Genomic DNA, 25,948 nt, shown 5'->3' with positions numbered 1-25,948 from the left:
TGTTAAAACAACGCTTTGTGGTCAGCTCTGTAATTTTGTCACCTTTGTCAAAAGCTCAGTTTGTGGCAAAAGGGAAGGGTTGCCACTGTATTGCTTGAGCACTAAGATCCATATATACATATACATATATATACACTCACATATATATATATATATATATATATACACACACACACACACATATATATATATATATACATATGTGTGTATATCCACACACATATATATATATATATACATATGTGTGTATATCCACACACATCTTTATGCTTGGCCATGTGTGGCGGGCAGCAGACGGACAGTTGATTCTTGACGCAGAAGACAGTGGGTGGAACAAGGGTGGTACTCTCACTCTCTCATGTGATCACTTTCTCTGACGCACACACACACACACACACAGACACACACACTGCTCTGAGTCAATAACGTTTAGGTTGATTCCTGCCACTCACTTCTCCTGAACTGGGCTGGGAATTCAGTAAAACAGCTGCTCAGATATTTTACTGTGCTGAGCGAGTGACTCATCAGCGAAATGTTGCAACATCCTAAAATAAGCCAGCACTACCACTGAATCACAACATACAGCAAATTAAATTCTGTTTTGAGGAAACTCATGCAAAACGTCCCCTCACTTCTAGGGAACACTTTCTGCCTCAGCAGAAAATCAACAGCTTAATAAACTAAACATCTAATGTGTTTCGTCTTTTTTCACTTGTCATCTCTGTCACTGTCAGACTCAGCCCCCCTGATCTGTAACACACCCTATGGTGTCATAGTCTTTGACTCATCTCTTTTGTTTTGTGTATGGTCCATGTTTACCTGCGATGTAAAAGAGAACTGTAATTTTCTGGGCGGTGACTGTTAATATAACTTTTGATACTTTCTAATGACAGACCAGATCAGATCACCTTGTTAGACGAGCAGGTTCGCCACTTCAGAGAGAACATCCACAATCAACTCAGCCCCAATGGTAATGGTAAGTCTAAATCTATGGCCTTCTCAGAGATATTTATTCCAGATGAATGTATTTAATTTCTGTTTGAATTATAAAGTAAAATTAATTCCACTGAGAACATTTGTTACCATCTCAGACTCACTGAGCGTCTCTATGTTTTTACTGAAATTTGCAAAAGCTGATTGATTGTTGCTACTCACAAATATGCTGAGACACTGAAGTTGAAGTCTTCATAGCAAACTGAGGAAGGAGGTCACATTTCCATACATGTCATGCTGCATCTGGTTCAGTGTAAATCCATTGACTTTGATCAGCTTCAGGGAAATTAAAATTTCAGCCTCCCTTGAGGGAAATTATTGGCTGATTCAATAACCTGAGATTCATCTCTTGGTTTTCTTCTCAAATGCATTTAAACAAAGGAAGGCAGACAGGAATGCAGCTAACAAAGTGATCAGTAGATGTTTGTAATTCTTTGATCCATTCAGATAAAGATGTTTATTCTCCTCCAACTGTGATTTATTTGAACCTTGTAATCTGTATCCAGACAGGTAGGAACCACAGACATGCCCCATAAAACACGTAACAACACTCACATTTTCTGTTTTGGCTACAATGACTCACAGTTGCTAAGCTCAAATAAAACAAGCCAGATAAAAGTAAGGTGTGGCTCTGATTCAAAAGAGCCACACCTTTAACAGTCCTCCATTCATTATCACCTTCATTTGCAAGAGAAAGTCTTCTCTGCTGCATCCAGTAGTCTAAGGTTTATGAGATATTAGGGGTGTTGCGATGTACCAGTATGGATGATAGCCATGATATTTTTATGCCTTTATGATAACACAGTAGAGAGAGACAAATGGGGAGGCAGAGAGAGGGGGAATGACAGGCAGTAAAGGGCCGTCCGATGCGGGATTCGAACCGGGGCCGACTGCAGCGAGGACTGTAGCCTCTACATATGGGGCGCCTGCTCAACCCACTGCGCCACTCAACGCCCCATAGCCATGATATATCTTAAGAACCAAATATTAATATTGTGTTAATAATACACGTGATAATATCGTGCACAGTTACAATTACAGACTCTCTCTCCACTTCCGTTTTTGAACCCGTATTGCTGCACTGGGCTGCATCATAATGTGTCTGACTGTTGACTGTTTTCTGTGTGTGGTGAGTCACAGCGGGAAAAATTAAATAATAATCTTAATTTACCTTATTAGCAGGGTGGATTTTTCAGACTCTATGCATCACTCAAGTACATGTAAATGAACTGCTTATGTAAAATTAAACAATATGTAACATGTTGATATTTCTAAGACACTGGATGACATGTGGTGTAATGAATTACAGTTTATTCATGTTTAACTTCAGATAAAAAAGCTCAACCCTATCACATTCAGCCCTGTTAATTAATCAATGAATGACTCCACTGACTATGGCTGTTAGACAGGACTGAATGATTGACAGCTGGTTAAACTGGTTTGTTCACAAAGCCACTTTCTCTTTAACCCTGTCATAAGATGGATCTTTGCTTGTATTTGAATAATGATAGGAAATAATTATTATCCACTTACTGTTGAAAGCATATAATATTAAATCAAAAATTTTCTACATTAAATTATATTTTAACACATTTCAAAAGACAGGATCCACTTTCAAATAACATAGGTACACATAATCTCCAAGCAGGATGTGTGCAGATCCTTTACTTAAGTTAAAGTAGCAATACTGCAATATAAAAACTCTCCTGTCCTGAAAATGTTATTTAAATAAAAGTATGAAAGTGTTATCAGCTAAATGAACCTAAAGTATCAAAAGTAAAAGTACTTATACTGTGGAAAAACACAGACAGTTAGCGACTGAAGCTGTCTAATAAATGTAAATATAAAAAGCATGAAATCAGTGTTGGAAAGTAACATTTACTCAAGTACTGTATATAAGTACGACGAGGTACTTGCACTTTATGCTACTTTATACTTCTACTCCACAACAATTCAAATGGAAATATTTGTATATTTTATGTCACAGATCTAGCTGCTAGCTACTTCTCAGATCAATACTTTATACATAAAACATGATCACTGTTTAAAATATAAATCTTTATATATGAAGCTACCCTACAGTAGCCTATAAGTTGTTAAAATGATCTCTACCATGACAACATCACAAGTCTGCTCACATGTACACAAAAATAATTATTCCAATACTACTACTACTACTACTGCTACTGCTACAACTACTACTACTAATAATAATCATCATCATTATCATCATCATCATCATCATCATCATCATCATCATCATCATCATCATCATCATCATCATAACAATACAAATGATGATGATGATGATGATGATGATGATGATGATGATGATGATAATAATATATGTGATTCATATAGCATTCTGAATGGGATCACTTTGTACTGAGTTCTTATACTTTAAGTATATTGTTCAGCCAGTACTTTTATTTGTAATGGAGTATTTTTCTATTGTGATATGGTTTAGAATCTCAGTATACAGTATAGTATAGTAGCCTACTTGAGTAAATGTACTTTTACACTTAAATGTACTTTACATTTACATACACATACAAAACTGTAGTTACATTCAAACAAAGAAGCCTATTTAAAAAAACAAAAATCAAAGTAAAACTTAACAAAAGAAAAAAGGAAAGAAGCTGTGAGAAAAGTTTAGCGTGAGTCAGTGTGATTCTTATCCAAGGGTAGACCAGCGTCTGAGCTCACCTGTGAGTCAGGTGGTCTCGGCTCACTGAGGCTCCACCCCCTGCTAATGTGAATCTCCGCTCGCGCTCAGCCGTTCTCAACTTTCTCCAAAACACTTTCGGCTGCCACGAAGCAAACAACCCGTGTTCAGTCCGGACGCTTTTTTCTCTCCCGGCGTCTCACCTCTTAACTTGTCACCATGAGTACCATGGCCTCAGAGAACGTGTTTTTGTCCGCCTTACAGCCCAACACCTCGGTCACCACCTACGGGCTCCCGTCTGAAATCCAGCTGGGGAACGGGGGCTCCATGTCGGACGAGATGTCCAGAGCGCGGCGCGTCCAGCAGCAGGTCCAGATGAGACTGGCCGAGAAGCCCACACTTCCGCGGCAGAATGGATCAGCCTCACACTACGCCATGTCAGGTAAACATCGACAACATCAAGCATCAAGTTGACTTTCATGAGGAACTACAGCGGACTTGTCTTCTGCTTTGTGACATTTCCGTATGACTGAGTGCTATGACCTGATCTGGGCTCAGCGTGGACAAGTGGGGGAATTAAAGGGAAAAAGCCACCGCGCAGGTGCAGGTGGCATTGTGTGACAGTAGTGCTGCTATTGTGTTTGAAGCCTAATATAGTTGGTCACCTATAGCTGTGGAGCCAGAGCTCTTTTCAGACCAGTCAGCGCTATAACCCTGGTTCATTTGGCCTCGCCCCAAAGTAACTGATAAAAAACCGACATTGTTGAACATTAAATAAGCTACTGGACACCAGCTGAAACAACTGTCACGATCCTGTGTATTTTTATAAATTGTTTCATCTTATTGATTCACACCAGACATTCATTTACAGCTAAGATAGTATAATAACATTAACTATATATCAATATATAAGAAAACCAGAAATATTTCACATTTAAGAAGTGGAACCAGTGACTTGTTAAAAAAAAAAAACAAAAAAAAAAAAAACAAACGCATAATCCAGTTTCAAGAGAGTTGAAGGATAAATAATACATTTTCCGTTGATTGACTAATCGATTACGTAGTTGCCTAGTCATTTCAGCTCAGGAGATTATCAGAAGTTTCTTTCTCGTGTCATTTATTTTACTGGAACCTGAATCTGCTTTCCTCAGCATGAATCTGATCAGTGGAGAAGCTTTTGCTTTCAAGTTCAAGCATGTACATGCATTAATACGCCTGCTGTGTGTGTGTGTGTGTGTGTGTGTGTGTGTGTGTGTGTGTGTGTGTGTGTGTGTGTGTTGCATGTCCCTGCTGCATTCCTATGTATTTGTTTCTCATCAGGGAATTTGTCCATTCAGCTGCTCTGCTGGTTTGCAGCAGATGAACCTGAGCCGAAGCCTCATGCAGCAGGGATCTTACAGTGTGTCGAGCACCTTCATGTGAGAGAAAGGGTTAATGTTTAACAGGCCCAAACAAGTGCTGCTTTCATGAACTTCCCTGATAGCAGACCAAGGTGAAAGCCTCCCTCTGTGGGGTTGGGTTTCAGGGCTTTACTTGGCTTATAGTGGTGAGGGTTCAGGAGATACCTGGGAGATGTGTGAGCATCGTGAGAACCAGCTGCTGTCGCGTCTGTTCAAAGACGTCACCTTGTCAAAAGTGTCTGGTCTGCATCGTCTTGTCACACAGACAGGGTGGAGGTGGGATTGTTATGTAAGCAGCGGTGAGACTCCCACAGGTGGAAGTAAAGGTTCCACACATCGGATGATTTTGATGTGGTTAAGAAGCCGAAAGAGCGTCAAATGTAGATCTACACACGGACGCAGGCTTCTCTTGTGTTGCTTTAGAAACATGGTGACTAAAATTTGTGCACCTCTGCTTGCTGCTGCCTGATGCAGGAGGACATTCCTTCATGTCCCATAATTCACAGTGTTGAACCAATGTACAGGGAGCAGACCCAGCAGCTCGAAGTCAGAGCCTTGTTTATGTGACCTCTGAGAAGAATCTTTTTCTCACCTTTCTAGTTTAAATTTCTCCCCGAGGCTCCGACACTACCTGCCTCAACAGAAAAACACACAGTATGTGCCTTTTTTAAAGGCTGGAATGCAGAGGGACATTTAACATGTCCACAAACTAGGTCACTGCCTGTTTTTACCTACAATCTACTTGTCAAACTCTTCAGTCGAACATTACCCCAATGTATGAAAAACTACGGCTCCCACTGTTATCTCTGCCCGTCCTTTGCCCTGGGCTTTGCTGGGGGGAAAGCACACAGTCATAAAACATTGTCATGTCATATCTCTCCTCTCTTGAAATCTGTATAAGAAAAAGAGAAAATTTCTTAATGACAGGGAATGCTGCGATTTCAGTGGTCTGGTTTGTGGCTGTGGAGAAGTTTATTATGAATGCATGATCGTTCACACATGAGGAATACAACAGGATTCTGTGACGAGCGCCTCCTCCACTGTATGTAAATCCTGCAACAACTGCGCATTTATGTGAATGACTAATTGTTGCTTATAGGTGGACAAGCCTCAGCAGAAAGTGAGAGTGGAAAAGAGTGTGTGTGTGCGTGATCAAAGTAAATTTTTCAAAAACAACAGGGGAAGAAAAAAAGTTGTTGTTTCCTCGCTAAAAGATTTTTCAGGGTGTGTTTCCTGTGTGTTGTAAAGGCTGAGGCTCTCAGGTGTGTAGGGCGTTGCCACGGTTGGAGCTGGAGCGAGGCCAAGGGGATGTGTCAGTCACCCTCCTCCGTACCAACTGGTTTGGTGTGTGTTCGTGCCCTGTAGAAATGAAGCGCGCTGGCAAACCTTCCCCTCTGCTCACAGACAGACACACATGTACAGGACACACAAACATGGCCACAAAAATCATTTTGTGATTTTTCTTGGCACTTTTAGTTACAGGCTTTAAATATCTTTAAAACAGTTTGATGTATTGTTGTGAAATTTTGCACAGATATTAATGATCTGCAGAGTATGAATCCTACTGACTCTGGTGATCCCCTGACACTTGTCCTTTAATTATTTTGTGAAGTGCAGACATTTCTGCCTCCCTCTGCATGATGTGTAATGACTTCAGTGATGAACTTTTCATCCAGTGCCATCATAAGTTTAAGACTTATCTTGTTCAGCACTTTGATTTAAGACCAAATACCTGAAAACCTAATGGCATTCCCATCAGCCTCATCTGCACTTTGTATTTAGTGCAAATGTTGTCACACTAACACACTAAACTAGGATATGTTTGTATGTGAATTAAAGCAGCATCGCGGAGTCGCTGCATGGATGTAGGCTGTTGTGTAATGTTTGTTTGCATTACTGCTTCATTCCTGGAAAAACAGAAGAATACTCTGACAGTAAATTCATTTCTAGGGTTCATAGTTTTGTCACTGACGAATTCTAATTTCAGTTGACCCAGATATTTGCCGCTGCCGCTCAAAGCTCCTGCTGTAGTGAACTTTTTGCTGTATGCCTTTTATCATGCTCACTGCTCACCTGTCAGGTCGCTCTCATCTGTAATGGGGGTAGAACATTTATGCGCTCGCTGTGCTGACGGAGACAAACTGATGCATTTGTGTGTCAGATGTAAACTGTTCTCCCAGTGAACGGTAACCGGAGACGTCAGACCCGGCGACGGGTCAGGTCGTTTTCTTGCTCACTGGGAACCTGCAGTCCTCAGTGCAACAGGACACCAGCTATTCACACTGAATCTTATTCATGCTGATCATCGTTAAGAATTTAATTTTACCTCTATGTCTTTTTTTGTTACTTATAATTTTTCCATGTTTAGAGTAGGTCATTCACAAAACATCTGTCTCAGTTACATGTTACTTATTTGAATAACAATGAATGAAACAATGGTGCAGAGACACCAACAAAGGTTGCCTGACTTGATGCTAAATTATTTATGTGTGTAGCAGAGCTCAATGATTACCTCACACAACAAACGGTGTTAACAGTGTTCATGTATTTAAAAATTTAAAAGGATAAAAAGGTCCCTAAAAAGGTCCCTGATTGGTGGAAAACTAAAGAAAAGGCGTAACATTTTCCGTCCGCACTTGACGTCTTAGTTGTCGTTTAAGGAACACAAGTCAGCCGCTGAGTCAGGCGGAACTTTCTGGAGAATGGCATTTGGAAAGTCCTTGCTTGCAAAAAATAGCTAATATGTTGTAACACCTCTAATGTGCATATTCCAGCAAAACTGCATACAGAACAGGAGATAAACAGAGTGGCTCAAACATGACACGCAGATATGTGGGGAAACAGATTTCAAGCGCAACGGGAGAGCACTTAATACACTTTTTATTTCCAGCTGTTAAAATCCACATGAAGAGCTGATAAATTAACGTTTTGGCTAAATAGCACATTAGGCAAAACGGCAATCACAGGCTTAGAAGTGCTTGTGTTTATAAGCGACAAGTATCTCAATATAGACTCAAAATTGTTGTTTTTTTGCACCTTCTGTTTTTGTTACTTTAGTTTGGCTGCAAGTTTTAAGAGTGTACAACTGGAAGGTCAGGAGGCTTTGAAAAGAATTAAGTGCCTGTTAGTCTTCTTTTTTATCAAGCTGACATCTGCAGTTTTACTGGGGAAAAACATTTTAATCTTCCAATTTTTTATGTGATTTGACAGATTTTACAGTTCACTGTATGTTTGACAAGTGCTGCCAAGCTACTTTCCCATTTTTATACGTATCTATAAAGACATTGAAATGCATTAAATAGATTATTTGAAATCAGTTTTTAGTCTTACAGGAAAGTTTTTACACTTGTATCACTGTTATAAATGTGATATTAAATGCAGTAATCATGTGTTACTCTATTTTATTGCTTTATTTCAGACTACGGCGGTTCTTCAGCAGTGAAATATCAAACCTATAACCCAAGTTTCAGCTCCAAGTCGTCCTACATGTACTCAGGCTCTAGAACAATGGTGAGTACAACGGCATTATCTCACTGTTTCAGCGATGTATTCACACATATCATGGAAACATCATCACTGACCCTCTGCTGGTGTCACAGTGGGTCATCCAGGACTCAGCATGTGTGGTATTTCACAGTAAGCTGTCATGAGATCAGCTCAGGGTTTTCAGGTCCACCCTCTACATTCCTCTATTTTAGTGTTTCAACAGGAAGACACTGGGTTTCTGCCACAGATGTTTGACGCTGTAGATTTCTGTCCAATGTGTCATATTTTATATCTGAGTCAATAATAAATCCCTTCACTCCTAAATTAGTATTATTTTTATATGCGAAATGGAAATGAATATGAAAAAATGTGCTGAGGCCATGACCTCTGTTTCCTGTCTTGGTGGTTACTTCACTTTCATCAAATTTAGAAACCGTTGTTGATGATGTGCAGTGACTCACAACAAATTCATCCACATAAACTGTTGGGAACACAATGAGCGACTCTTACATATTTACATTTGATTGTAACGGTTACTTTTCTCTTCATCCATAGGGTCCTCAAGTAGCCCAGAGGTCGGGCTTCAGCTGCCAGTCTGCTGCCCCAGACCTGGCCCAGTTCCACAGGATCAGTGTTGGAGGCGGTGGAACTGGTGGCGGTGTTTACCGAGAAGACATGCGCATGTCCAACTACCAAGCCGGCAGGCAACAGAGCCGAATGGACCCAGAGACCCTCTCCATGCATTCAATGCGGATGCAGACAGTGCCTGTAAATCCATGGATGGTTGACGGCAGCGATGCTGGCAGCATGGTATCCGACCGGGACGCCACCTACAACCGCCAGGGCACACTCAATGGCTACACCAGCCAGATGAGGCAAGCAGGAGGCAACATGACCTGTACGCATCCCATGCATCCCATGCGCCGATCTCTTAGTGGCACTCTTTCCCGCAGTGGAGGGATGACAGGAGGAGAGGTGGAGGTCGTCCAGCAACATTCCTTCAAAGGCCCAGCCCACCGCACCATCAGCAGGATTACAAACCGAAACAACCGCATGAGTATGGGCTCCGTGTCTGGGGGCTCCTACGTTAGAGGAGGAGACACATTGGATAGGGGGTTCATAGCATCCGGAGTTTCCTCTGCTTCCCAGGGGAACATAATTATGCAGCGTCCGGGCACCCTGTCCCGTGCCATGTCAATCAAAAGCATGCATAGTGTCGGCAAGGGCATGGACATCTACGGCGGGCAGAACGAGATTGGAATCAGCATGGGCAACCTCAGCGGGTGAGAAGCTCACGTGCTCATCCACTTTTTCTGCGAACACTCACAATGAAAATGTTTTCATTTGATGCACTGGGTGTCTTTCATGTTCTCATACTGTTATTGACAGATCTTCAGTGTGTATTGTCATTTTCTGTCCTTTTCATACTGTCATCAATTCCCAAGAACCACGAGTGAATTGATCCTACTAACAAACACTGCCTGTGTAGCCAAAGCCACGTCCTGTTCCGCTGCTGAAAATAGTTCCCAACAAATGTTTTGTTTACTTGGGGGGTCATTCTGGTGACTCAGTTTGTTTGTTAGAAACCGCTCTGCCGAGGTGTTTTAGGAAACCATTACACCTTTTTTTAAATGAACCTCGATATTTGTGATAATTTTTAAAGTAAATGTCATCAGTAGAAATGTACGGATTCAAGGTTGAGAGCCAACGTAGGGAAGTCAGAAATTGTTGAGAGACAGACTAATGCATTGTTGATTGTGGTCTTTTCAAGGGAATTTATGCCACATGTATCATTCAATTAGGTAATAATACTCAATGACAGAGATGACAGCTCTTGTCATTCTGGTGACTCAGTTTGTTGCTTTCTCAGTGACAGTCAAGTGAATTTAATGCACCCTTATGGTGGTGTCACAACTACCATGTGTCACCCAGGAGGCTCGAGAGAGAGGGAGTGTGTGATCTGAACAGTGTATTTCCTAAGAGCTGTGGATTGGGAGGTGGCCCTATAGTGGCAGGACTGGTTTTGGGTGTGGCAGCTTAGTTTCAGTCCTCACATTTCACACATCCACAGTGCGTGGTTAGCCAAGCGGATTTGCAGACCACTGTGTGATTTGGAAGAAACTCAACAAGCTGAATTTCTCAGAGAAGAAACAAATCATCTATGAATAATTACTGCAATTACTGTGGCTCCTCGGTTGCTTTTCATTCAAACGTCCAAAAGACATATTTTGTGCTACCATACATAACAGCGGGGTAATGACATAATTACATGTTTTAGATTCTGTGCTTGAATTTGTTAATTTGCTCCTTTGGTAGGATCCACTCCTTGGACATGTCCACAGCAGTGCAACACCTGAGGGAGTCCGACCATGATTTGCAGGTCCTGGGTGCCGCCTACATTCAACATGAGTGTTACAATGACAGCGACGCCAAAAATGAGGTACTTCAAACTGATTAAAATTTGTGGTTCTAATTCCCGAGTCTTTCCTTTCTGCAATCTCTATTGAGAAACTTGATTCATGAGAATCTTTTTCTCCATTTCTGGTGACATAAATTAGAGACAGCTTTGCTCCTGTACTGGTTTGCTCCAGTTGCTCCACACATTGCTTTGTTTTTATCATCTGCACTCTGCCCTGTATAGGTGACGTATGGCAGACATACAGTAGAGATTAAAACTTCTCTGATGTGTGAAGTGCGTTTAGCTTGTTGATGTTATGTTCAGCTCTGAGGATGCAGACTCCTCTGAGTTGGTTTAGATTAGTTATGTAATGATTTGTCTGAAAAGAGATCCAGATGATTCTTTATTAAAAAAAAATGGTTTGACATTTTGGGAAAATACTTTTTCACTTTCTTATTTTCATATCTCATATCTGTGTGGTAAGTATGAATGTACAGCCAGCAGCTGGTTAGCTTAGAGACTGGAAACAGGGGGGAACAGTTAGCCAAAGGTAGTATTTACTATACAGACCTGAGAGTGATTGTGAATATTTTCATCTAAATTTGAGCAAAAAAGCAAATAAACGTACTTCGTTAAAGCCTTTAAAGCCCTTATGTCAGAATTTGGCAACTCTTAGAAGTCATATGAAGAAATACTGTTGCTTACTGCAGTTTAGCACGCATCCAGTCCAGCCACATTGAGATGATTAGGATGAACCTGAAACGCTAACAATTTTTCAACAAACAAAAACTTAAAGTTAGAATATTTTGAAAGATCTTATAATCACATAAAAAATTCTACCCCATAGGTGCTTTAATCTATGAGAATACTCACGTTTAGTTTCTGTACAAGCCAAATAAGAAAAAAAAACCAATTATATATGAAAATTTATGCACAAATCCTAAACTGAACATTGTTTTTTCTCAAGGTGCGTCGCTTCAAGGGCATTGGGGAGCTGGTGAAGCTGTTCAACAGTGACAACCAGGAAGTGCAGCGTTATGCCACTGGCGCCACACGCAATCTCATCTATGAGAATATGGACAACAAAGTGGCCCTGATCGAGGAGGGCGGCATCCCACAGCTGGTCGAGGCGCTCAAGGAGACAGACGATGAGCTCCACAAAAATATCACAGGTAAGAAAACTCTGATCACAGTTATTAGAAATAAAAAACATGACACAACAAGCACGGATAATTTCAGACTGCTTTGTTTGGACTTTAACCTCAAGCAGAAATGAATGCAAATTAGACAGTGTTTGGATGCAACATGATCTTGGCAGTGTTGTCCTTGAAATCCTTTGAGCAAACAATAGCCTTTGAAATTGATATTATTCTACACCAAATAAACAGGAGGTGTAGCTGTAAGCTGTAACAAAGAGAATCCAGATTGTCAGTATTTACTCTAACTAAATTATAGTTTGGGTTGGTCTTATTAAGCAGGAATGGACACAAACAGTTTTCTGTATATTGGTGTTCTTTGTTTTAGTCAGTGTGCTGTAATTTCTCTGGTAACTGCCATTAATGTCTGTCGGCTATTCACAGTTCAAGTCTAAGTAAGTTCTGTTTCTGCCTGCGGTCATTCTTCGCAACTATATGTTCTCAGCAGAAAAAAAAAAAATGTATGTTGCAACCCCAGCTCCATGGTGTGGAGATCTTCTAGGCATGTGTGTCTGAGTACACAAAGTGCAGGAGGTGGAGCTGCTGTCTTTTCCATAGGGTGTGTGAAGACGATGAGGGAGTGTGAGGGAGTTGTCTGGGCCTGTGGACCAACAGTGTATCTGCCACTCCCTTTTATGAGTGAAAGCCTTGTCACTGTTTCCCTTGAGCTGTTGCACCTTGATTTATATCCATTGGATCTTTGAGAAACTCATGTCAATGTCATGTGTCCAGTAAGAAACTTTGGGAAAGAGGTGATAAATAATGCAGAGTGGCCCTTTGAGTTTTTCTTATAGGTTTTGATGTGATTTATAGGTTCAAGTGCTTTACACCTCGTTTAAGCCTTAAATGAGTAGTTCAGCATTTTGGGAAATTATTTGTTTTCTTGTTAATAGTTGGATGAGAAGATTGATACACTCTAATGTCTGTCTGGTAATTACGGCAAGAAAGATAATACGTTTAAGTTTTTGAACTGGGCTTAATATAAAATCAGAAGGTTAAAGTTAAAATGTCTATAAGCAGTGGTGAAAATGAAGAATAAATGTTGGTTTTGCTGACATGTCCCTGGTGTTGTGTGTGTGCAGGTATCCTGTGGAACCTTTCATCCAAAGACAATCTGAAGGAGAAACTGGCCAGGGAGACGCTGCCTGAGCTGACTGAGAAGATCCTCATCCCTCTGTCTGGAGGCGGAGACTCTATGGACGTCAATCTCTCCCCCTCTGAGGCCGACATCTTCTACAACACCACAGGATGCCTCAGGTGCACTTCATTTATCTGCGTCTCAGCTCTGTGGTTGCATCGTGCTACTTCGTTAAACTGTATTTCCCTCTGGCTCGTCTGGGCCTGCGTTTTCTCCCATGACCATGATATTTGCATTTGGTGAGCTTGTTCTGGCAGGACACTCCTAACCCATGTGTCAGCTGACAGCTACCAGAGCTTTTCTTTTTTTTTTTTTTTTCACCACACCCATTACTTTTCACTGTTGTTTTCAAACACCTGCATGACTCCAGTTTCTGGTTGCTTTGGTTCTGTTCTGTTTGTGTGTGCACTGGAGGGTTTTTATCTCCAAATAAATTACCATTTGGGGAATATTTGCGATGCTGTCTGCATGATATTCATCATGTCGGTGCAAAATCAAAGCTGTACTTGCGCATTGCTGCAACACAGGAGTGGAATCACATCCCTAGGCCCAAACTGTCCTGCCCTCTTGGCATCTCCGTTTGCACGATGTCGTTAAACTAATAAAATGCATGATTCCTGAATGAACTACCCGAAATAACTCTCTTGACCTCTCACTCGCTTAGAAATCTGAGCTCTGTGAACGAAAAGACCCGTCAGCAGATGAGAGAGACACACGGACTGGTGGACTCTTTGGTGGGCTACGTCAAGGCCTCCCTGGATGACAACAAGTCAGAAGACAAGGTGAGACGAGAAGAGATTGAGCCTGATCTTCTCAGCCCTAGTTTTACCTTTACTGTGTGTGTTAATCTATCTGTGTGTGTGTGTTCTTAGGGGGTGGAGAATGCAGTGTGTGTCTTGAGGAACCTCTCCTACCAGCTGTACAGTGAGATGCCTCCTTCTGCTATGCTGCGCCTTGAAGGACCAACCAGAGCTCAGGACACAGGGAAGGGTGACGCCATTGGCTGCTTTACACCTCAGAGCAGGAAAGCCAAAAATGTACGTACATGTTAGATTTATCCATCAGCAGGCGTTTTGTGTGCGCGGACCAGCACGTCTAATTAACACCGTCTCCTTGTACGTTCCTCCCCCCTGACAGAGCAAGAACCAGGATCTGTCCACTTTCACCGAGGTTGCTCGGGTGCCAAAGGGTGTGGAGTGGCTGTGGCACCCTCAGATAGTTGGGGTGTACAACCGCGTGCTGCATCAGTGTGAGATCAACTCCACCACCCGCGAGGCAGCTGCTGGAGCTCTGCAGAACATCACAGCTGGAGACAAGAGGGTAAGGAGCATGTTCATGAGTTCTCCTGTAAAAGCATTCAAATGCAGCGACCTCAGTCTGTCTCATATACGAGTTGTTTCTCTCGTGGTCCTGCAGTGGGCGTCGGTGCTGAGCCGAGTGGCTCTGGAGCAGGAGCGCATGCTGCCCGTGCTGCTGGACCTCCTACGTACCAACAATGACCTGGAGCTGCGTTCCCTCACCGGCTTCCTCCGAAATCTGTCCCGCCATGCCAGGGATAAGGGCGACATGGGTAAGTCTTTAATTTTTCCTTCCTCTTAAAAAGCTGGATCCCTCCGAGTTACAGGTTCGTTCAGAACGTCTATAATCTGTTGTTGTTGTGTCTCATTTGAGACAAACTCTAGTTTGGTGCATTGTGAGTTGACAAACTGCTCACCAGTGTTGAATTCAGATGTGATTTGCCTGTTGTAGCCTTTTTTGATTCTCTTCACTTTCTTTCACATGGAAGCAAATATAAGCCATGATCATCTGAAACTTAAAGGCAGCTAGATACTTCATTGCGACATATAACCACTACTGTTTACTTAATGTTTGATGCTGTATTCTTTTTACTGGATTCATAATTTCAGATAAGTCAAATTAGTCAAATTCTGAATGAATAATTGAAGTCAAGTAAAAAAAAATGGATTGCTTAAATTCAGACACCAAAATTTAGGACAAGAAACACAAACTTGAACATCTGGAATACAAAGGATGATGGAATCAAACATTCGTCTGTTTCACTAAAGGTGCAGCAATCAAGATTTGAATCTGGGAAAATATTGTTAAGGGTTTTTTATAAAGTATTTAACTCTCAGAATTTGAGCTAGTTTGTTTGATCAGGACTTTCTGGGTGTTGTTTTATCAGATATCAATCATTCTGTCAAAAGCAAAAAAGCAAACAACATCACAACCGTCATTAGATTTTGATTCGAAAGTTGCTAAATCCTGATTGCTGCATAGAAATCTGTGACATCACCTTTGTCAAGCCGAGTCTTGCCCTCTTCAAACCAGTGAGAAAAGACAGAAACCAGAGAAAATCTCTTGAGAATTAACCAAACTATTCAAACTTTGACAGAAAATTGCAGTTACATATAGGATATCATCGCTGATGGTAATTAGCTGATTGTGAAAACAGGTTTTCAGGGCCTTTTAAACATATTATCCTAACAACACGTCTTGGTTTCTTCAGCAACAAAGGTGGTGAACAACCTGGTGACCAAGCTGCCTGCTGACGGACACCAGAAGGAGCCCTCCAGCGAGGTGGTGGTCAACATCTGTGGTGTTCTCAACAACCTGGTGACCGGCAGCTCTTTAGCTGCCAGAGACATCGCCTTCTTTGACGGCCTGGCGAAACTGGTCGCCATCAAGAACACACGTGACAGCAGGTGAGTGCTCTTTAAAAGGACAGTTGATAAAACATGTGTGTCTACTTGCTGCCTTGATGCAGACATTTGATGTTGAATGTGACACAAACTATTGCAAACTTCTCACATGAGTTTATTTTTACCGAGCGTTAACCTTGAATTAATCTTTTCTTTCTAGTTCTGGGAAAATGAAAGCGTCCAAAGCAGCAGCCACAGTTCTCAGCAACATGTTCCAGTACAAGAAACTGCACAAACAGTACAAAGACGTAAGAGACCGTAGACATGAGTGAAACGGAGCTCTGCATGATCGATCATTATACAGTCAAAAAATCAAAGGGAAAAAAAATCAATAACATACACAACATCAGTTTTTAAAATATTTTCAATCTTTTTTTTAATCTTAGGAGAGCAATAGGTTCTGATCACATCCAGCCAGATGAAATTAAGACTGTACAAATCAAAGTTGATTATTATCGTTATCAAACCACAACATAAGGTTCTATATGTTAATAGGTATGAAACTCACTGACAACACATTATATAATCATAATTAAAACTGATATAAAAGACTCTCCAAAGTGTTGCACCCTCAAAATGACCAAACATGTCCGGGTGCCCTCAGATTAGTACAAAACCTTTACAACATGAAAAACATTATTTTTCATGAGGCAGGAGCAACGTGTTAGATTCTGCCACACACAGGTCACAGCTCAGTGGAAAAGCTTTCTCTTCATGGCGCTGCCCCACCCTCATTCTCATATCTGTGTGTGTGTGTGTGTGTGTGTGTCTGTGTGTGTGTGTGTGTGTGCTGTGTGTGTGTGTGTGTGTGTGTGTGTGTGTGTGTGTGTGTGTGTGTGTGTATACTTGTAAATGCTACATAGTAAGAACTGAAAAAGTATTCAGTGAGGACATGTTGGCCGGTCTCACTCTCCGACAAACATTCAAAGGGCTGTTTAATGGTTGAGACTTGGTTTTAGAGTTTACTTAGAGTGGTTAGAATTAGGGTTAGGCATTCAGTTGTGATGGTTAGGGTTAGGGTAAGTGGCAAGGGAATGCATAATGTCAATGAGTGGCCTCTCAAAGACAGAAGTACGTGTCTGTGTGTGTGTGTGTGTGTGTGTGAGTGTGAGAGAGAGTGAGAAAGACGGATGACATTCCTCAGTCTCTGCAGTTCCCTCGGCAGTTGGATGGCATATGTTCAAAACTCATATATCTCTGGCTGCTCACACTGCTGCTCTTTCATCTCACACACACACACACACACACACACACACACGTATACACACCCAGTCAGGCAGGTCCACATCTTGGGCGGGACTAGGTAGGTTTACTGCCTTCCGCAGATCACGACTTGCCCCTCCCATGGGTGCGGTACTCGGCTTATTTCCTAATGAACAAGTCACAACAGAACAAAAAATGCGTTAATGCTCATCTTACTTCTAGTTTTGAATTTAATAATCAGATACCCGCACAACATCAGTCGAGTTCATGTGACAAACAATGTACTAAAATGAAGCTATTCAAACTATGAATTGCGTAACTCTGAAATGGATTGTGAGCTCAGACGTCTCTCCAAGTCAGATTTCAACCTTGAGTGAGCTGCTGTTTACGATTACAGACACCTCTGTGGTGTGCAGTATATCTAATATAAGAATAAAGACTGAAATTAATACTTAAATAAATAAATTTACATCTTTTTTTTTCTGTTTCATGTCCATACCATGTCATAACAGTTCTTCTTTCTCTTCTTTGCTTTACAGAAAGGGTTTACAAGACCGGATTTTGCAGATTTGACTCTCTAAAACAAAAGTAATGTTGTAAAAGTTCACTTTATAAAACGGCCCTCAGTCCTGCATCCTATGGAAGAAATCTTTCCAGGTATGCAGGAGTAAATAAACTCTTTCTACTATTCAAAGATAACATAGGCTCAGTCTTTATCTGCCATACTTTGTGATAAGAACATGAACACATAAGTGACGGAGGATCTTCCTGATGGGGAAAAAAAAGAAAGGACATCCTGCATATTTTAAAACTCAATGGACATCAGTACAGTGCAAGAAACGTGGATCCAGTATGATGGACTATTGATGGACTCTGATACATATGTGTGTACCTTAAACCATTTACTGTCTTTGTTTGAACTGTCTGTGTGTTTAATGTGGAATCAGGGATTTCTTTTCTGTCAGAGCAACATGTTTCCAGATGAAACCGCAGCTGTTTGTGGTCCGTGGCCGTTTTTAAAAACAGTGTCAAACTGTTCATTGACAATATAGTGAACACTTGTGCCTTATCCTCTCGCTGTTGCACTTAATTAACAGCATGAATGCAACATGGCTGGTACTAACATGGCATCTTTTTTGTAAATAATGCTTTCTCTCTTACACAGAAATCAGATGAAATATTTTGTATACTGTAGCTATGTACTTTGTTTTTGTAGTTTTTGGATAGATAAATATGTCTTCATATGTAACATAGTTATAACTGAATGTAAACCAGAGGATATTTAGAAATACAGAAATTTTGATGTTAATGCATTTGATTTAGAAATCTGGGGATAATGATTGTACCTTCAAAGTTGACTTTTGTATTTACCTATGTGCTTTTTAAAGTTGCGAAATCTGTGTTATACAAAATGCTGATATGTCTTTTTAATCACTTTGTCAAACAGAACTCAAAGTTTTTTTTTCTTTAACATGTCATTGTATCTGCCGTCTAATGTTATAAATACTGTGTGTGAAACAGGGGTGAAAGGATACGGTCCTAACTTAACTAACAAATACAATATTTGTTTAGTGTTTGAGACCAATTGCAATATTCACACACTGTTTAAACTATTTGACATTGGACTGTTGAATACTTTTAAAACTCTTTGTGCAACCTGTTTTCGTATTTAAGCAAAATATTCAATTAAAAAAAAAAAAAACCCAATTAAAAATGACTACTCTGTGGAATAAATGGTAATTGTGTGTTTCTGTGTGGGTGTTTAAAAACACTGACTTTTCATATTTACTGTTGTGTTGTATACAGGCAGATGTATCATCTGGATATTTTTCAGCCAATAAAGAGACAGATGTGGAAATGAAATGTCATTTTATAAGCATTTCTCATGTGTGTGCTGCAGCATTCAATGTTGCGTCGATGTAACACCCTGACGCTAACATGGTGAAATGTCAGCCACTCCCTGTTTACATATTTGCTCCTGCTCAGACAGGAACAATACCAGACCTGTGCTGCGCCTTTATTTAGCCTCTTATTTCACTGCGGGAGAACAGAGAGCGTCGGTCCCTACAGAGAGAAATAGTCTGCTAACAAGTGTTTTATTAGCATGAATGCCACGTTGTTATCAGAGTCAGTTTACATGACACACAAAGCAGAGATGCCAAGAACTGTTCGATCTTTGTCCTCGGACGTCGCGCTGTATCGAATGACCTGAGTGCAATCAAGTTTTCAAGGTTCAAATTATGGCTGAACAATTAATCAATATATTATTGAAGTTTCAATACAGCCAAGTGCAATATCTAAATGACAGGAGATGCAAGTAGTTGATTAAAGTAAAATGTGTCACAACATATCATTATAAATGAAGCATTGTGGTGCAACAGAGATACTGCAGGCTACAATTCATCTTCTCCAGACATAAGGGACCATGCTTGTTTGGTTCAGACCCAACAAAAATCACATCAGCATAATTTGTACATTTTATTCAGTGAAATTAAATGCAAAAATTACCATTTCAACTAAAATTGTGACTCATATCACAATCAGAATATCTGTCAAAATAATTCCTTTTTTTCTCATATCATTTAGCCCTAGTTAAAATCCGACTTCTGGAGTCTGTCACGTATTTTCTCAGTCTTTCCAACCCATCTGTGTACTGTCAACAAACTGCTCCTTTCATATTATCTGACATTACTCTGCCCTCTGCTGGGGACTGACAGAGACATCATGGCTGTGAGTTTACCTCCCTCTCCCCTCTCTTTTGGTGAATGGAAGTAGAAAAAGGTAACATTTTGATTTTAACAACATATTGAAGAAGAAGAAATAAATTTAGCCCCTAGCAATGCTACTGGGAATCTCCATGTAGATGGTCATTTTAAGTGATCAGTAGAAGTGAGGGGAGTGTGGCTCAAATGTCCTCCTCAGTCACCAGGCAGTAGAAGTCTGAGCGGGCCCCGTAGTTCCGTGATCCCAAGTCCGACACGTCGATATCCGAGGATTTGGGCTCAGCGGCTGTGATGGGAGCAGCAGGGAGGACAGGAGCTGTACAGGCCAGAGCCTTGTACACAGGGAGGCGCAGCCCTGCAACAGAAAGACGAAAGGTGGAAAAAAGGTCGTAAAGGTCGTTACTTTTTATGTAACTCAGTGTCTCATCTCTCCTAAATTTCAAAAGAAATTCTGGCCTTTGGTTATACACAGTGTATGGCTGTACAGGCTGTCCCTCATTGCCTCACAGTGAAACAAGATTTCAAAAAGTCACTGCACCACAAAAATAGCCAGCACCTGACCTCATGTTAAACCACGACCTGTTGTTTTCATGCTTAGGTGGGGAACTCTAGAGATGCTGGTGGGTCGATTTTGTTATCTTTGGACTAAGGCCAGCTATTTCCTGATTTCCAGCCTTTGTGTTAAGCTAAGATAACCATCTCCTGGGTGTAGCTTCATCAGAGTGATATCGATCTACTCATCCAACTCTTACGTCCTACAACAACTGAAATAAGCATATTTCCTAAAATGTTGAACTGTATAACATGTGTCCTTGGATACAAAACATCACAAACAAGCTGGTACAGTAGATACGTACAGGTTCATCATATGATATGATTTCCTGGTATTGAAGTTTGAGATTCACTTTAGTTAAATCTTTGTCTGCTGATTCAGACTAGGTCAAGCAGGGTTCAACTGCACTTTGTTATAAGTAAGTTTTATATGTAAAAAAAAATATGAATGGCATTTTTTATTTATTTTTATCTTATCTTTAAGTGAGCAGCGAACCTAACATTAGTACTTGAGGACTTTACTAGTGCAGCGACTGCTGCTCTTACCCAGATCTCCAGCAGGGTCAGTGTCTGAGCGGCAGTCCAGGTAGTCGGGTTCGAGGGTCAGCATGGGGTCTTTGTCATCTTGCAGCACTGTCTGTGGGTCGCCTGCGTGCTCAGTGCGGAAAATGACCCTGCGAGGCATCGCTAAGGCCAGCTCCTTCCAGAAGACTGAGGAGGGAGTCTGTAGACACAAACACACGGGGACACAACATGATACATTACACCATGCGATCAGAGTCAGACTGACGCATTAATTATTCCTCAACTGTAAACAGCCTCACTTGCTTCTATCATATTACAATATGGTTTATTGTATAAGTACATTTCTAAATGAATGTGGATTCATTTCACACATTTCCACACTGAGTAATAATTGTTATTTCATAATTTATTGTTGCCAACTGATTTATTAGCAAATCACAAATTCTTTTCTCCCAACTGCTGGAATATAATTTTCCACACTAAATAAATCGATATTACTCTCAATGATACTAACATTTTGGCTTTGAGGCCTTGAGACCCTGTTTTCTGAATCATTCTCTCCCTGCGAGCGATGTGATCATACATGAACACAAACTTTTCTGCTTGAAGTTGGAAATGTTTTCGGTTATTGTCTGATTACTGGACCGTCTCTATTTTTTCCCTGGTTTGTAGTGGACTGAGTAATGGTGTGTAAAGTTACTCACATTGTATGTTGTTGTAGGTGTGCTCTTTTTGAGCTTTCGCTCTTCTAAAAGAATAGGTATTATAGAAGATCTTACCACAGAGTTGTGTCTCCAGGTGAGTACAGTGAGGCCGTGCTGGTGCTCACTGAGCTGCTGCTTGATCTCAGGCCTCATGCGTTTGGACTGACCCTCCAACATGATGAGGATAGGCCGCGGACATATCTCCAACAAGTGCAGAAGGCCCTGCCTGAAGACACACACAGCTACAGTATGTCACAAAAGCAACTGCAGTATATGGCAGCAACACTGACCTCAAGTGGTACATTGTTATCATGCCACATCAGTTTCACTCAGGTTTATTCTGTCTATACTAAATTCAGTTAGTCTGTGTGAGTCTGACCTGAAGTTACTGCAGCACCAGTCCTGCTCGAGGTAAGCGTGAGAGAGCAACACGATGAGACGCCGAGAACGACTCACGTTCATCAGCAACTCTGCAGAAGGTTCTGGAGACACATTGTGTGTTGTGTTAAGTAACTAATTTATAATTGGCAACCCAAAGTAACAGGTAAAAACAACAACATATCAATATACTGCAAAATGTCCTTTTACAGGTAAAAAATGAGAACAAACAGCCAGAAAACTACAAGGCAGGAGTGTGAGGAAGAGTATTTATGTAGTTTCATCATTGTAAAATAGCGCATGTAGTACATTATAGTGTGAACTTGCCTCCACCAGGTAGGATGTCATTGTCATTGAGATGCACCTTGTATCCATTTTTATTTTCCAGGTGAGGTTTGAGAATAAAGTTGACAAACTTCCTGTCGTAGTCATTGCTCACATAGGAGATGTAGGCGTCATATAATTTCCCATCTGAAGACACAGAGAGACACACTGGCTTTATTGCTGCATTCTTGCACGTCTACAGCCATCGTATGCTGTGTCACCAAGCAGCAGACTCACCATTGAGTTCATAGTCTCCATAGGAGTTCCTGTACCAGAGTTTGATGTTCAAGTGACACCTGGAGTACACAAGAGCAGCTATAGCCAGGAAGAGGAGGAGGACGGTGGCTGCGATAACAGCGCCAGTGTGGCTGGGTCTGTCTGAGCACACACAGAGAAACAATACAAAATAAGCATAAAATAATCAACCAATAGAGGGATTCTGTTAGTAGAGTGTGTCTGAACAACTGGGTCCTTGCAACTAAGAAAAACATATTTTCAATGCATAAATAATTCACAGATGTTTAACATCTATTAGAATCAATTCATGACCTTTTTAACACTGGCTCCTTGCTATGAGATTATACAGACTGGATGTATCTGTGTGTGGTTTCATATGATTTTCAGTGTAGATACAGGACATATTCTGTGCTGCATTTTGTCCTGTCTGCTTTGTTGGGTTTGTGTGTGTCTTTGTAAAATTCTTTTGTAGGTTCACTTTTAGACAATATGACACAAGATGCAGGATGAGACAATGCAGATCCAGCATATAAGCTGTTTTCTTACTTGAATTCTGTAGGCTGAAATCAGATGAAACATTCCTCACTGTGCAGCTGTAGAGCCCAAAATCTTCCAGCTCCCTGAGTGTAATCACCAACAGACTGTTTACCATCAGCTGGCCGACAGCAGGAGACCTGGTAAGTAGGACAGAAAACTCGATCTTACCTTCACTTTCATTAAAGCCTGAGCATGATAATGGAAATCTGCTGTTTTAAAAGCTTAGTCACCATGAGGAGGTATTCTGCATGTAAAGTGTGAGGTTGGTGAGGGGTTGGCCATCTTTACTCCACTGCAGTGTGGTGCCACATTGCTCCTTATTTGGGTCCCAGAGGAGGAGAGCAGTGCAGTTGAGTTTCACAGAGGATCCCACGTCGCTCCACAGTCTGTTCAGGCCTCCATTAGGCTGAAATTCTGGGGCTTTCGAGCACTGGGACTCTGTGTAAGGACATACCACTGTTATCTGTGTTCGCTGCAGGAGCTGCAGACAATAGAGGCCTTCATATGCAGCTGCCAGGTACAGCCTGAGACGGCTGCTGGAGGGCACGCTGAAACAAAATGCCACCTTGCAGTTGTAGCCAGCCTGTTCAACTAGCCCCTTCACTCCCCATACAAACTCTAATTTTACTGCAGGGACAAATAATAGCTTAGAGAGCCACAATTACAGTGTCAGCTTTTAAGTGACTTCATTGCACTTGCACTATTACAGTGTACTATAAATAGTACTTACCTTTAACTATGAGACGCACAGTGAATGAGGCTGTGCTGTTGCCTTGTTGCATACAGGTGTAGTTCCCTTGGTCTTCCACATTGAGGTTGATAAACTCCAGGTAGGCCCTCCCCTCCTGATTGTGGAGCTGCTGACAGTCCTTCTGCCAGGTCACCCGGGGCTGTGGGGAGCTCTGGGGTTGAAAAGGTTCTAGAGGGCACTTCAGCCGATATGGAGGCCCCTGCGGCTCCACGTACACGACCTGTTCCTTAAACCTGCTCTCATCCACACAAGTCTGAGCTACAAACAGAGACAGTGGAGGTTTACACAGTCTTCTTTATGTTAGGGATCCAACAATCCAACTTTTTCTGTCCCAAAACTTCCCTAAATTCAGGGAACTGAGTACACACCCCATACTAGGGCTCTCTTCTTTCCAAATTTAAAATCGCTACACCTTACTGTGTGGAAGTCTCTGGAGGCATTTTTATGTGAGTTAACATGAGAGCAAGGACTGCTAAAAAGGACTAAAAACTGATGCACCTAATAGATAAAAAACTAAAGTGAAACTGTATTTCATATGGCCAACACCTGGTCCACATAACAAGGACAGTATTGGGGCAGATGCAGCTCTACTTTGTTATGTGAGGGTTAGTACTATGCACGACACAAGTACTATGCAAATTCCTAGAAGCGGCTTTGCTTCCTTTTGAGAAAACGCTTTGCATACAGCCTGTGGATGTAAACACTTTGCATACAGTGTGGAGCTACAGAAGACCGTGTGTTTAGCTTCAGTGTTGCTTTTGACAAACAGTGAGTGTCTAATGGAGCAAGGAGGTGATCTTGTTTGCTCTTTCACCCTCGCTGACTCGCTGACGCTGAGAAAATGCTGACTTAGATTGTTTTTTAAAAGTACTGAATCATCTTCTTGGTTTGAGGACATGCGCAATGCAAAGAGCAGAGTCGTGTTCATCGATTCTCTGTCGCAGAATTAAAATACATCAAACTAACTAAAGAACACTGGCCTATTAAATGTGGACCTGTTCTTCAAGATATTCAGCGCATGCGCTCGTCGTGACCCACAAATCACCTGCATGACTGCTCTCTCTCTGGTTCCTCCTTGACTCTCCACTTGCTTTATTTGTTTATTTTAACCGTTTCTCAAACATAATAACACATCTGGGTCCGAAGTCCAGGCCTGGTCCTCATGTTACCAGGCAACATCATGTGACAGCCTGACAGATACTGAGACGCTGTACACACTGACCGTATGTACACTGACCTGGTATTTACCTGTCCAGCATCCCGAAACTCTGTCTGCGACCACTTTGATTATAAAGGAAACATGAAGGTGAATCATACAGCTGTGGAAAAACTGAAGCAACTTTAATCTGGAGCTTCCAACAAGGTGTACACCTATCCTGTTTGAGAAAATTCAAGTAAATAAAGTTTCATTTTGAATATCCTTACCGGCAGTGAGGAAAGTCTTGTCCCATAACCCGGTGCACAACAAAATGAGAGCGACTACAATCACAGCCATGAGCCGCAGGTCTCCTCTTCCTCCGTCCTCAGGTGAGAAATGAACCGAGAAAAGAGTTTTTGTAAATCTACATCACTACCTAAAAGTCAACGTGTTAGTTTATTACAGTTTAGCTACATTGTGAGGAGCCGTAGAGCTGATTCCGCGGACGTCAGCCTTCAGCTTGTTCAACTGCACCTGGACAGACCAGAAACTCTCCCGGCTATAGGCTCCCTGAGGTCACGTGACACTTGCACAAGCTTTCACCTGCGTTGCAGTGAAACTTTTCTTTTGTAATTGTTTAAAGGTAGCCTATAACTTTCTAATATCGGATTTATAGAAGGTGTAATTAACGATTTTGTTAATGGTTAATAAAATCAATTATTGCCAAATATTTTGTTAGTTTACAAATAACATCATCAATTCAGCTCTGCAAACCCTAAGGAAACTATATTGCAGTGGGTTTTTGTAGGTTTTCAACCACTGGTCATGTGAAACAAGAATAACTGGACTTATTATTGTAGGTCTTTGACTTTGAGAATTCGTCTTTATGAGTCCAGAT

The 25,948-nt window shown here is 41.3% G+C and overlaps 2 protein-coding genes across 3 annotated transcripts; one reads left to right on the top strand and one right to left on the bottom strand.

The window, feature by feature from the left end:
* Positions 1–896: 896 nt before the first annotated feature.
* On the top strand, positions 897–18,928 carry pkp3a (plakophilin 3a). Of its 2 annotated transcripts, XM_056387222.1 has the most exons (14): positions 897–976; positions 3,923–4,100; positions 8,477–8,568; positions 9,100–9,827; positions 10,861–10,984; positions 11,910–12,114; positions 13,221–13,395; positions 13,941–14,058; positions 14,149–14,313; positions 14,414–14,596; positions 14,693–14,846; positions 15,786–15,981; positions 16,139–16,226; positions 17,721–18,928. In XM_056387222.1, exons 1-14 carry the CDS (start codon positions 968–970, stop codon positions 17,760–17,762), a joined length of 2,457 nt encoding a protein of 818 aa, XP_056243197.1. In that variant the 5' UTR covers positions 897–967; the 3' UTR covers positions 17,763–18,928. The 2 variants fall into 2 exon arrangements, with proteins under 2 accessions (XP_056243197.1, XP_056243196.1); XM_056387221.1 differs by lacking the exon at positions 897–976 and having other exon boundaries at positions 3,755–4,100.
* Positions 18,929–19,258: 330 nt separating this feature from the next.
* Positions 19,259–25,616, bottom strand: sigirr (single immunoglobulin and toll-interleukin 1 receptor (TIR) domain). Its single transcript, XM_056387226.1, has 10 exons — positions 25,338–25,616; positions 23,892–24,170; positions 23,392–23,599; positions 23,171–23,298; positions 22,625–22,765; positions 22,391–22,534; positions 22,065–22,167; positions 21,761–21,911; positions 21,003–21,180; positions 19,259–20,259 (listed from the first exon to the last, which is right to left on the bottom strand). The coding sequence occupies exons 1-10, from the start codon at positions 25,405–25,407 to the stop codon at positions 20,087–20,089; spliced, it is 1,575 nt and encodes a 524-aa protein (XP_056243201.1). The 5' UTR covers positions 25,408–25,616; the 3' UTR covers positions 19,259–20,086.
* Between the last annotated feature and the right edge of the window lie 332 nt (positions 25,617–25,948).

Source organism: Seriola aureovittata, chromosome 10, assembly GCF_021018895.1.
Source record: "Seriola aureovittata isolate HTS-2021-v1 ecotype China chromosome 10, ASM2101889v1, whole genome shotgun sequence".
NCBI lineage: Eukaryota > Metazoa > Chordata > Actinopteri > Carangiformes > Carangidae > Seriola > Seriola aureovittata.
The sequence above is the reverse complement of the archived record's forward strand: the minus strand, read 5'-3'. Positions and strand labels throughout refer to the sequence as shown.